General features: G+C 41.2%; 1 protein-coding gene across 1 annotated transcript in view; it reads right to left on the bottom strand.

The window, feature by feature from the left end:
- Positions 1-8264: 8264 nt before the first annotated feature.
- The window catches only part of SIMC1 (SUMO interacting motifs containing 1), a 94852-nt gene continuing 90319 nt past the window's right edge, over positions 8265-12797 (bottom strand). The window contains exon 10 of the mRNA XM_089671114.1: positions 8265-8627. Within this exon, the coding sequence (XP_089527240.1) occupies positions 8596-8627 (32 nt within the window). The 3' untranslated portion in view covers positions 8265-8595. The remainder of the gene's footprint in view (positions 8628-12797) is intronic.

Below are 12797 nucleotides of genomic sequence, written 5' to 3'. Positions count from 1 at the left end.
ACACCAGTAAACGTGCAACATCTTGGTTCCAGACCAACAAGATTGACGTTATGGAGTGGCCAGCCCAATCCCCGGATCTTAATCCAATAGAAAACTTGTGGGGCGACATCAAAAATGCAGTTTCTGAGGCAAAACCAAGAAATAGAGAAGAACTGTGGAATGCAGTCCAATCATCCTGGGCTGGAATACCTGTTCACAGGTGCCAGAAGTTGGTTGACTCCATGCAACACAGATGTACAGCAGTTCTCAGAAACAGTGCTTATACAACTAAATAATAATTAAGTGATTCAAGGAAAGCAAAATCTTCAAACATTTTTCAGTGTATATAGTGAATGTTTGAGTTTGTAAAGAAGAATACAAAACACTGCTATTTTTTTGAACAGTCTAATATTCACTTTTCTTCAATTTTTTTTAGAGGAACAACACAAATTTGATATATTTTTCTTCATGTTTTGATTTGGAATAGAATGTGTAGTGTTCCCAATGCATTTGTGTGTATGGAAATAAAAGCTATTAGAAGGATTTTGAGCTTTATTCACTTTTTTCAACACACTGCTATTATTTTGAACACAACTGTACATCTCCCACTACCTTCTCCCCACCTCCCACCACCCCCACCCATTCCTCAACTAACCTGTCTATATACCTTTTCCTGTTTCTTTCCATCATTCCAGTCTACATCTATTTTACTTCTCTCTAATCATCTCTTCCTACTCTTCCTCTTCATCCTTTCTGGTTTCATTCAACTCTCCTACCTTAGGCCACTGAGACTCCTCAGTATTTCCAAAAATGTCTCAGATGTCTTAAAGTCGTACCATCTAGTCCATTCCTTTCTAAACTTTTCCATTTTGTCTTCATCTATATGATACAGCTCCTCCATCTTATTTATATATTCGACCCTGTCTATCCAATCCCTCATTTTGGGGGCTCCGGTCTCTGCCAGAATTTTGGAATGAGACCTTTGGCCACACTAATCAGATGATATAATACACTGTTTCATTGATGACTGACTTATAAAATAAGCACACCCACGGATCTTTCTGTATTATTCCACAAAATCTCCTGTATTAGTTGTATTATATCTTGCCAAAAATCCTGTATTTTTGGACAATCTCACCAGATATGTGCCATTGTTCTCTTAAATCCACATCTTCTCCAACATAGTGGTGATGCTTCTACTCGCTGTCTATGTGCAACACTCAGGGGTTTATTTACTAAAGCTGGAGTCCAAAATCAGACTCACTTCTGCATAGAAACCAATCAGCTTCCAGGTTTCATTGCCAAAGCTTCATTGAACAAGCTGAGGTTAGAAGCTGATTGGTTTCTATGCAGAAGGGAGTCTGATTTTGGACTCTCCAGCTTTAGTAAATAAACCCCTCAGTGTCAGATACCATCTAGTCAAACATTTATAACTCATTTCAACTGTACTCATATTCATTTCCCCATGTATTAATTTAACCACTTGAGCCCCAGAGGATTTACCCCCCTTAATGACCAGGCCTTTTTTTGCTGTTTGGCGCTGCACTAATTCAAATGATAATTGCGCGGTCATGCAATGCTGTACCCAAATGAAATTTACGTCCTTTTTTTCACACAAATAGAGCTTTCTTTTGGTGGTATTTTATCACCTGTGCGCTTTTTATTTTTTGCGCTATAAACAAAAAAAACACGAAACTTTTGAAAAAAAACAATATTTTCTACTTTCAGCTATAAAAAATATATCGTAAACTCAAAGTTAGTCATAAATTTAAGCCAAAATGTATTCTGCTACATGTTTTTGGTAAACAAAATCCCAATAAGTGTAAAAATTGGTTCACTGATCAGTGATACTGGTGACAGGGCAGTGAAGGGGTTAACTGGGCGGGGGGGGGGCGATCAGGGGGTTAAATGTGTCCTAACTGTAGTGTAGTGCTTGTGTACTCACTTTTTGGATGTCTTCTTCTCTGTCTGGAACGGAATGTGTCCAGGCAGAGAAGAATGACATCATATCCTGCCCTGTGTAAATATCAACACAGGACAGGATAGGACAGGGACCGATCATGTGATTTCAGCCAGAAATCACTGGCTGAAATCTAATGATCGATCCCTCCTGGATCGAATCGTATCACCCGCGGGTGGGCGGGAGCGCGCGCGCCCCCTACCCGCGAATGCTCCGCACTCCCGACACACGTTTTAAAACGTGCTTTTGCGCTCCACTGCCGCCCTGCACACGTATATACACAGTGGCAGGGCGGCAAGCGGTTAAACATTTTTTTTTTCTGTTCACTCATTTTTGTTCCCAGTTCCCCTTCCCATTTCTCTAAGAATGATGGAGGACCTGTCCCCTTCAATTCAATAAGAATCTTATATATCCTAGAGGTAACGTGTTTTGGAGCGATATCCGCACCCAACATTTTTTCAAATGAGAGCATGTCCTCCGGCATCCTAAGCGGTTGAGGCAACTCTGAAACAAAATGTCTTAATTGATAGTATCTAAATTCTTCCAATACTACAAATAACTCTTGATAAGTGCACAACTTCCTCTTAACTACTATATCTCTTAATTGAGTGTCCCCATCCTTAAACCATTTACCCGAGATATTGTCTTTCCCTGGTGGGAAAAACTCTGTGCCCACCAGGGGAATCAGTAATGAATTATACTTCCAACCTACTTGTTTATGCATTCCATCCCATAATTTTAAACACCTCCTGTGTCAAAGTACTACTAATCTCATCTATAATACAAAACTCATGACAGTATCACCGCAATATAATTCCTAATATTGGGCAAATATAATCCCCCTCTCTATTATTACACAAAAACTTCATAACTAATTCTTGGTTTCTTGTTAGCCCAAATATATTTAAGTATTAGTTTTTTTTTTATCCCAAAAAAGGATCTTAGAACGTGAACTGAAAGTTCAAAAATTTTATATAAAATTCATGTGCTATCACAAACTTGACCAAGTTTATATACCCAATCCAGGAGATCCTACCCCTTGAGAGTCTTCTCAGCTTGTCCTTTATTTAGTTTATTAATGGAATATAATGTACCGGATATATATTCTTTATAGAAGGGGTTAGTTTTATTCCTAAGTAACCCAGGTCCTTCTCCCTCCATGTAAATGGAAAGTCATTTTGTAGGGCCTGTCTCTCTTCCTTAGAGATGTTAATATTCAAGATCTCTGAATTTAAGTAGTTTATCTTCAGATTTGAGAGCTCTTCATATTGTTTTAATAACCTCATTAAATTAGGTAACGTTAGTCCAGGGTTCACTATATAAAACAGCATATCGTCTGCATATGATCTTTACCTTGTGATCTGTCTCTTATCTTAATTCCTCTGATATCTACACTGTTTCTTACCAACAGAGGTTCTAGGGATATAAGAAATAACGGAGATAATGGACATCCCTGTCTGGTACCATTATACATCTTAAAAAACCCAAAGGAGGAAACCATTTACCTTAACTGATATACCATTATAAAGCTCCTTTATCCACTTTCACATCCTAACTCCTATTCGTAAGACCTCTAGAGTATTTATCATAAACCCCCAATCTACTCTGTCGAAGGCTTTTCAACATCAATCGACAGTAAAATTGTCACTTTTTGAAGAAGAAACAATGTCCTTAACCCATTATCCCTCCCCTCCCTACCTACCTGGGAAAAATCCCACTTGATGTAAATGTATCCATTCCAGCATTAATCATTTTAACCTAGGAGCTAGCACTTTTGCAAACAGTTTTGTATCTATATTTAATAAAGATATAGGTCTATAACTAGCGCATTGTGAACTACCCTTTTCTTCTTTCAAGATAATTGTTATATGTACTTGAAGCGAGTCCTTTTTTATTCCTATTCCCTCTCCTAATGCGTTCATGTATGTACAGTTTCGGGATCAATAAATCTTTAAATTTCTTATAGTACCCCACTATCTACCCACAGGACCTGGGCTCTTCCCTCCTGTTGTATTCTTCAGGGCCATATTAATTTCATCTTGGGATATTGGTTGTTCTAGAAATGCAAATTTTGCTTCTGATATTTTTGGCAGGTCCACAGCCTCTAAATAATCCTGTAATTTTCTTCCTCTTTACCTTCTCAATTCCTGGAAACAATATTATATAGTCTACCCTAATTTTTGGAAGACATTAGCAATGTAGGTGGTGAAATAAACCTGTTCTCCATTTTCATTTTTAATCTTTTCACTATAAATTTTTTTATTTCTTTTCCTTAAGTTTTTTCATCAGGTATTTTCCTGGCCTATTCCCCCACCGGTATCTTTCCTTTGAAACCCTGTTAAATATGTTCCTTGTTTCCTGTTCCAGTATATATTTTAAGTATAATCTTCAAATATATCTCCGTATCCCGTTTCTTTTTGTGCCTGCTCCAAAACATAACTCCGTCACCTCTTATTTTTCTCTCCCTTTCTCTCTTTTTTTTTGGGCCCTATACCTATCAAAATTCACCGAATATATGCTTTATGTGTTTCCCAAATAGTGGCTACTGAGAATTCTTTGGTTTCATTTAACAGGAAAAATTGCTCTATTTCCTCCCTCAACCTTCTTTCTACCTCAGGATCCTGTGTAAGCATCTCATTTAATCTCCACATGCCCCTTTTATCCCAATCTCCTCCCACCTTTAGTTTCCGTGACAGGAGCATGATTTGACATAGACATAACCTCTACATTAGATTTAACCAATAGGTCCAATTGTCTATGTTCGATCATTATATAGTCCAACCTTGAATACGACTTATGTGCCATAGAGAAGGAATAGTCTCTCTCTCTGGGATGTTTCACCCTCCTGGTATCTATAAGTTGGTATTGATGTAACTTCTTTTTCAACACTTAGTTTTTTACCGCCTCCTTTCTGTGCAGTTGAAGACATATCCAACCATGGATCCAAACAAATTTAAATCTGCCAGGGCAAGACTGCCTCTCTTAAAATCCATGATTTTCCCCAACACTTCACACATAAATATTGCTGGATTTTGATTCGGACAATAAATATTAGCCAGTGTATATTTTTTCCCCACATTTTCCCTCTTAGACATAGAAACCGACACTCTGGATCCACTAGTTTCTCCTCCAAATCAAAGCCCATATTTTTTCAGAACCCAATTACTACATCTTTAACCCTCTTTATTGGTGAGTCTGCATAGTACCAGGTTGGATAGTGCCTCGAGTATAATTTAACATTAGTATCATATGATAGATGTGTCTCTTGTAGAAATACTACATCAGTGGAAAGTTGAAGGATTTCCCGAAGTATCTTATGCCTTTTAGTAGGAGAATTTAAACCTTTCACATTGTATGTTGTTAGGTTAATCAGGCTCATTACAATCTAAAGTTTCTCTTCACTTTTTGTTCACATGGGAAGAGATATAGACTCCTCAACTCATGGAACTCCTCCCCACTCCCCCCCCCCTTCCATATCCCCATCCTCCCTCCCCACTCCCCCCCCTTCCATATCCCCATCCTCCCTCCCCACTACCCCCCCTTTCCATATCCCCTTCCTCCCTCCCCACTCCCCCCCCTTCCATATCCCCATCCTCCCTCCCCACTCCCCCCCCTTCCATATCCCCATCCTCCCTCCCCCTTTCCTAACTTACTCTTAAAAACCCCTTGGTCTATATATTGCCCTGGAATCTGACGTGAGGCTCTTCCATTAATGATTCCTAATATGGGGTATGGCTCTGAACATGAACACCTATTTCTACCCCAGCTCTCAGCATAGGGTTTTAAAATGTTTATTTAGTCTTCCGACATCCCACCATCTCTACTTATTTTCCCTAAAGCCTTCCTATGCGGGGGTGAGGTAGTAAGGGGGGGGGGGGGGAAGAGAAAAAAAAAAAAAGAAGGGAGGGGCAAAAGGGAGGAACATTGATCCCTACAGCCCCAATTCTCTCCCCCACCATACTCCCCACGCCCTAGTCATCTTCCCTTTTTATTTACTGCATGCCATTTCTCTTTTTCAACCTTGCATTTTCATTAGACCCCTCTGACCACCCCATAATGTCCAGCCTCTGCAGTTCTAATTTTTCACAAAAGTCACTAAGTTCTGGGAATCTTAGCCTTGCTGATTTCACATCTTTCCACCCGATCAGATATGCCAGGAATCCCCAGCTATATTGAATTCTTTTCTCCCTCATCTGGTCCAGTAAAAATTTTCAACGATCTCCTTCTGGCTAATGTCTCAGATGAGATATCTGTATAAATTTGCAATTTCATATCTCCGTATTTTATGTCTGGGAACTCCTGCAATTTTTTCCATATTCTTTCCCTATCTTCAGAACGATGGAATCAAACTGTTACATCTCTTGAGATGTCTGATGATACTCCTAGCGGGCGTCTTAGTCCGTGTATTCTCTTGAACTCCAAAGGGTCTGTGGCTAATCTATTTTTTCCTGGAGGTCCTCATCTGGCGGATCTTCTGGCAGGCCCCTTCACTATTTCTTCTCTCTCTATTTTATTGATCCTCTAATTTGAATGAATTTCCCTTGCTCTCTTCATATCTCCTTCAGCTGTATCTCCAGATCATTTATCTGCTGGGCCTGAGTCTTCATCTTCTCCACTTCTTCAACCCTTGTTAACATTCGTCCAAGGTCTTTGTGGATCACGGCCATTTCATTTTTCAGAGATACAGTCATGGCCGAAATTGTTGGCACCCTTGATATTTTTCCTGAAAATCAAGTATTTCACACAAAAAAGGTATTGCATTAACACATGTTTTGCTATACACATGTTTATTCCCTTTGTATGTATTGGAACAAATATAAAACAGAGGCAGAAAAGCAAATATGACATAATGTCACACAAAACCCCAAAAATGGGCTGGACAAAAGTATTGGCACCCTTAACTTAATATTTGGTTGCACACCCTTTGGAAAACATAACTGAAATCAGTCGCTTCCTATAACCATCAATAAGCTTCTGACACCTCTCACCCGGAATTTTGGACCACTCTTCCTTTGCAAACAGCTCCAGGTCTCTCTTATTGGAAGGACACCTTTTCCCAACAGCAATTTTAAGATCTCTCCACAGGTGTTCAATGGGATTTAGATCTGGGCTCATTGCTGGCCACTTCAGAACTCTCCAGCGCTTCTTTGCCATCCATTTCTGAGTGCTTTTTGACGTATGTTTGGGGTCATTGTCCTGCTGGAAGACCCAGGATCTTGGACGCAAACCCAGCTTTCTGACACTGGGCCCTACAGTGCGACCCAAAATCCTTTGGTAATCCTCAGATTTCATGATGCCTTGCACACAGTCAAGGCACCCAGTGCCAGAGGCAGCAAAACAACCCCAAAACATCATTGAACCTCCACCATATTTTACCGTAGGTACTGTGTTTTGTTCTTTGTAGGCCTCATTCCGTTTTCGGTAAACAGTAGAATGATGTGCTTTACCGAAAAGCTCTATCTTGGTCTCATCTGTCCACAAGACGTTTTCCCAGAAGGCTTTTGGCTTACTCAAGTACATTTTGGCAAACTGTAGTCTTGCTTTTTTATGTCTCTGTGTCAGCAGTGGGGTCCTCCTGGGTCTCCTGCCATAGCGTTTCATTTCATTTAAATGTCGACGGATAGTTCGCGCTGACACTGATGCTCCCTGAGCCTGCAGGACAGCTTGAATGTCTTTGGAACATGTTTGGGGCTGCTTATCCACCATCCGGACTATTCTGCGTTGCAATCTTTCATCAATTTTCCTCATCCGTCCACGACCAGGGAGATTAGCTACAGTGCCATGGGTTGCAAACTTCTTGATAATGTTGCGCACTGTGGACAAAGGCAAATCTAGTTCTCTGGAGATGGACTTGTAACCTTGAGATTGTTGATATTTTGCCACAATTTTGGTTCTCAGGTCCTCAGACAGTTCTCGTCTCCTCTTTCTGTTGTCCATGCTTAGTGTGGCACAGACAGACACACAATGCAAAGGTTAAGTGAACGTCTCTCCTTTTTATCTGCTTTCAGGTGTGATTTCTATATTGCCCACACCTGTTACTTGCCCCAGGTGAGTTTACAGGAGCATCACATGCTTGTAACATTCTTATTTATCCGCAGTTGTGAAAGGGTGCCAATACTTTTGTCCAGCCCATTTTTGGAGGTTTGTGTGACATTATGTCGAATTTGCTTTCTTTCCTCCCTTTTTTTGTTTTGTCCCAATACACACAAAGGGAATAAACATGTGTATAGCAAAACATGTGTTAATGCAATACGTTTCGTGAGAAATACATGATTTCCTGGAGAAATATCAAGGGTGCCAACAATTTCGGCCATGACTGTAGTTCTAATTTTGCGAACATTTCTGCCCTCTCCATTTTTGTGGGAATCTGTGATGTTCCTTTCGGTTGTTCCAAGGTTTCTTTGATCTCTTTCACCAACAATATTTATTGATTCATTAGCCTCATTCTCTTAGTGTTCCGAATAACAATCTGGACTGCTCACCGTCATATTTTCTACTTCCGCCCTGTTTCTCTGTTCTCTCTGGGCTTTTTTTTTGTAAATTTCATATATTCTTTATTGTACTGGTATTTATATTAGGTTGAGGGGTTTTTGTCCCCCCTCCTTTTCGAAGATCTATTCTTCATCTTTTGATAGACTTGGCCACTGATTTTCTACTCAATACTCAAAAAATGTTTTTTTTATCACACCTAGAAAAAAAAAAAAATAATTCATAACCCTTCTCCTCTGGTAGCTTTCTCAGGCCCAGATAGCATGCAAACATACAGTATCTCACAAAAGTGGTGTTGTCACATGAAAAGTTATAATAAAATATGCGGGGTGTACTCAAAGAAATGACACTTTGCCACAATGTAAAGTAGTGAGTGTACAGCTTGTATAACAGTGTAAATTTGCTGTCCCCCTCAAAATAACTCAGCACATAGCCATTAATGTCTAAACCGCTGACAACAAAAGTGAGTACACCCCTAAAGTGGAAAATGTCCAAATTGGGCCTAATTAGCCATTTTCCCTCCCCGTTGTCATGTGACTCGTTCGTGTTACAAGGTCTCAGGTGAGAATGAGGAGCAGGTGTGTTAAATTTGGTGTTATCGCTCTCACTCTGCCATGTTGAACTGCCATTGACCAGCATGACACCTCATGGCAAAGAACTCTGAGGATCTGAAAAAAAAAAAAAAAAAAAAAGAATTGTTGCTCTAAAGATGGCCTAGACTATAAGAAGATTGCCAAGACCCTGAAACTGATCTGCAGTACAGTGGCCAAGACCATACAGTGGTTTAACAGGACAGGTTCCACTCAGAACAGGCCTCGCCATGGTCGACCAAAGGAGTTGAGTGCATGTGCTCAGCGTCATTTCCAGAGGTTATCTTTGGGAAATAGATGTATGATGCTGTCAGCATTGCTGCAGAGGTTGAAGGGGTGGGGTCAGTCTGTCAGTGCTCAGACCATATGCTGCACACTGCATCAAATTGGACTGCATAGCTGTCCTCCCAGAAGGAAGCCTCTTCTAAAGATGATGCAGAAGAAAGCCCGCAAACAGTTTGCTGAAAAAAAGCAGACTAAGGACATGGATTACTGGAACCACGTCCTGTGGTCTGATGAGACCAAGATAAACTTATTTGGTTCAGATGGTGTCAAGATTATGTGGTGGCAACCAGATGAGGAGTACAAAGACAAGTGTGTCTTGCCTACAGTCAAGCATGGTGGTGGGAGGGTCATGGTCTGGGGCTGCATGAATGCTTCCGGCACTGGGGAGCTACAGTTCATTGAGGGAACCATGAATGCCAACATGTACTGTGACATACTGAAGCAGAGCATGATCCCCTCCCTTCGGAGACTGGGCCGCAGGGCAGTATTCCAACAAGATAACGACCCCAAACACACCTCCAAGACGACCTCTGCCTTGCTAAAGAAGCTGAGGGTAAAGGTAATGGACTGGCCAAGCATGTCTCCAGACCTAAACCCTATTGCGCATCTGTGGGGCATCCTCAAATGGAAAGTGGAGGAGCGTAAGGTCTCTAACATCCACCAGGTCCGTGATGTCATTATGGAGGACTCCAGTAGCAACCTGTGACGCGCTGGTGAACTCCATGCCCAAGAGGGTTAAGGCAGTGCTGGAAAATAATTGTGGCCACATAAAATATTGACACTTTGGGCTGAATTTGGACATTTTCACTTAGGGGTGTACTCACTTTTGTTGCCAGCGGTTTAGACATCAATGGCTGTGTGTTGTTATTTTTTAGGGGACAGCAAATTTACACTGTTATACAAGCTGTACTCTCACTACTTTACATTGAAGCAAAGTGTAATTTCTTCAGTGTCACATGAAAAGATATAATAAAATATTTACAAAAATGTGAGGGGTGTACTCACTTCTGTGAGATACTGTATGTGTTAGTAACATCCATACTTGGCACTTAGATTCCCCCCTCTTTGATCTTCTGCCCGCCCAGCCCCATTGTTCAAGTATACATTCACTAGTGACAATAACAACTTAACTCTCCGCACGTTACCCACGGCAACTCACCCACCACTGTATGGTCTTGGTCCACCAAGCCTGGGGTTCTGGGACCTTCTGTCATTGTATACTTCTCAGTCCCGTACGGAATCTCCTTTCCCTGCTTGCAGGGTCTCTTGAGGGGGTCTGGGCGGGAGTTCAGGGTCTCCTCGGTTTCAGCTGTCTCCAGTGTTCAAGATCTCCAGCATCTCCACTTTCCACCTCTCACATGCTCCCCTGCACACCAGGAAGCTCCTCCGTCAGCCAACGCTAATCCCTCCAGGGGCTCCAGGATCCCAGCACCAGCTCCCTGTAGCACCTCTCCCGCAGCTCTACTCCGTCCTCAACTGGTGGGTGTCTCCCGTTGAGTGCCACAGACTCCTCACACTTACCCCGCCGGGATCAAAGGCTGGGACAGGTAGGCTTTCAGGGGCCGGTCTATAGCGGTCCGAGTCAGGCATTCATCCTATGGCGGATTTCGGGAGCTCCTGCGGTCAGCGGTCTCCTGGCGCCATGGTCAGGCCCCCACCCCCCAGAAACCTGACATTTTAACCACTTGCCCTCCTGAGGATTTACCCCCCTTAATGACTAGGCCTCTTTTTGCTACTCGGCCCTGCATTAATTCAACTGATAATTGCGCGGTCATGCAATGCTGCACCCAAACGAAATTTACATCTTTTCTTTACACAAATAGAGCTTTCTTTCGGTGGTATTTGATCACCTGTGCGCTTTTTATTTTTCACGCTATAAACAAAAAAAGACCAAACATTTTGAAGAAAAACAATATTTTTTACTTTCAGCTATAAAATAAATATATAGTAAACTCAAAGTTAGTTATAAATTTAGGCCAAAATGTATTCTGCAACAGGTTTTTGGTAAAAAAAAAAATCCCAATAAGTGTATATTGATTGCTTTGTGTGAAAGTCATAGCGTCTACAAACTATGGTATAGATACTGCAATTTACGCCCTTTATTTTTTGCTATACAGCGCTGCGCTAGTTTAATGGACAATTGCATGGGCATGCAATACGGTACATAAATTAAATATGTCCTTTCTTTCACACAAATAGAGCTTTCTGTCGGTGGTACTTTTACACTATTAAAAAAAAAAAAAAAAAGGGTTGACAATTTTGAGGAAAAAAAAAAAAAATAGTATTTTGGACTTTTTGCTATAAAACATGTCCAGTAAAAAAAAAAAAATTTAAAAAACTCAAATTTCATCTTAAATTTTGACCAAAATGCATTCTGCGACATGTCTTTGCTAAAATAAAAAAAAAACAATACGTGTAAATTAATTGGTTTACGTGAAAGTTATAGCGTTTACAAATGGCGGGAAAGATACTGGGTTTTTAAATTTTTTTTATACCAATAATGGCGGCGATCAGCGACTTATGGCAGGACTGTGACGGACATTCTGACACTGGGGGAACTGACTTGGGGTCACTGACATACCCAGTGACACCAATACAGTAATCAGTGCAAAAAAAAAAAAAAAACCAGCACTGGACACTGTACTAATGGCACTGGGGAGGAAGGGGTTAACATTTTTATTCACTAAAAGGATTAACTGTGTGAGGGGAGTGTTTTACTAGAGGACGGGGTGTGGACTGCACGGGACATGCTGATCCGTAGAGATAAAAACTCTTTGCTCTGGCTCAGCATGTCAGGAGCTGACAGGGAACTGACAGAAAGCAGAGCTACTGCAGCCGTGCTCTCTGTCAGCGATTGCCGCTAATCGGCAGGACACGGCCGGTAATGACCGGCCGTGACCCGGCGACTGACACCCGCGGCCTCGATTGGCGGCGCAGGTAGGGCAGTGGCGCGCCTCGCGCACGCTCCCTACCTGTTTTGCAAAAGCACGTTTCAAAACGTGGTTTTGCGCAGCCGTGCTGCCCTGCCACCGTATTTCTACAGTGGCTGGGCGGCAATTGGTTAAAAAGGTGTGTGTAGATGGTTTATATCCACTGTACATACTGAATAGCACCAGCCATATCTGACATGTCATGCTTGGCATACATCCATAGAGCATTCTTATTTCAAATTCAATGCAAAAACCAGATAAAAGCACACTAGAATACAATAAATTACTTGTAAAGAATGAAACACCACAAACAGAAATTGCCCATCTAAACTTCCCTTGTAATCATTTTAAAACCATTTCTACCCTTGATTTAATCTCTACAGGTCATAGAACCTCATGGCAGTCTATATTCTCCACAACAAAGACTTTCATTGGGAAAACGGTCCTTCTTTCAGAGAACCAGTAGCCAGATTAAGAATATTTTGAAACTTTATTATCCATAAACAGCAAAGAAGATTTTAAACAAGTTATCACTGACCTTTTTGCTGTAGGCATTGTAAAATA

Source organism: Staurois parvus, unplaced genomic scaffold, assembly GCF_062004578.1.
Source record: "Staurois parvus isolate SC_StPar_1 unplaced genomic scaffold, SC_StPar_1.0 ptg000099l, whole genome shotgun sequence".
Taxonomy (NCBI): domain Eukaryota; kingdom Metazoa; phylum Chordata; class Amphibia; order Anura; family Ranidae; genus Staurois; species Staurois parvus.
This window is presented reverse-complemented; position numbering and strand designations above follow the sequence as displayed.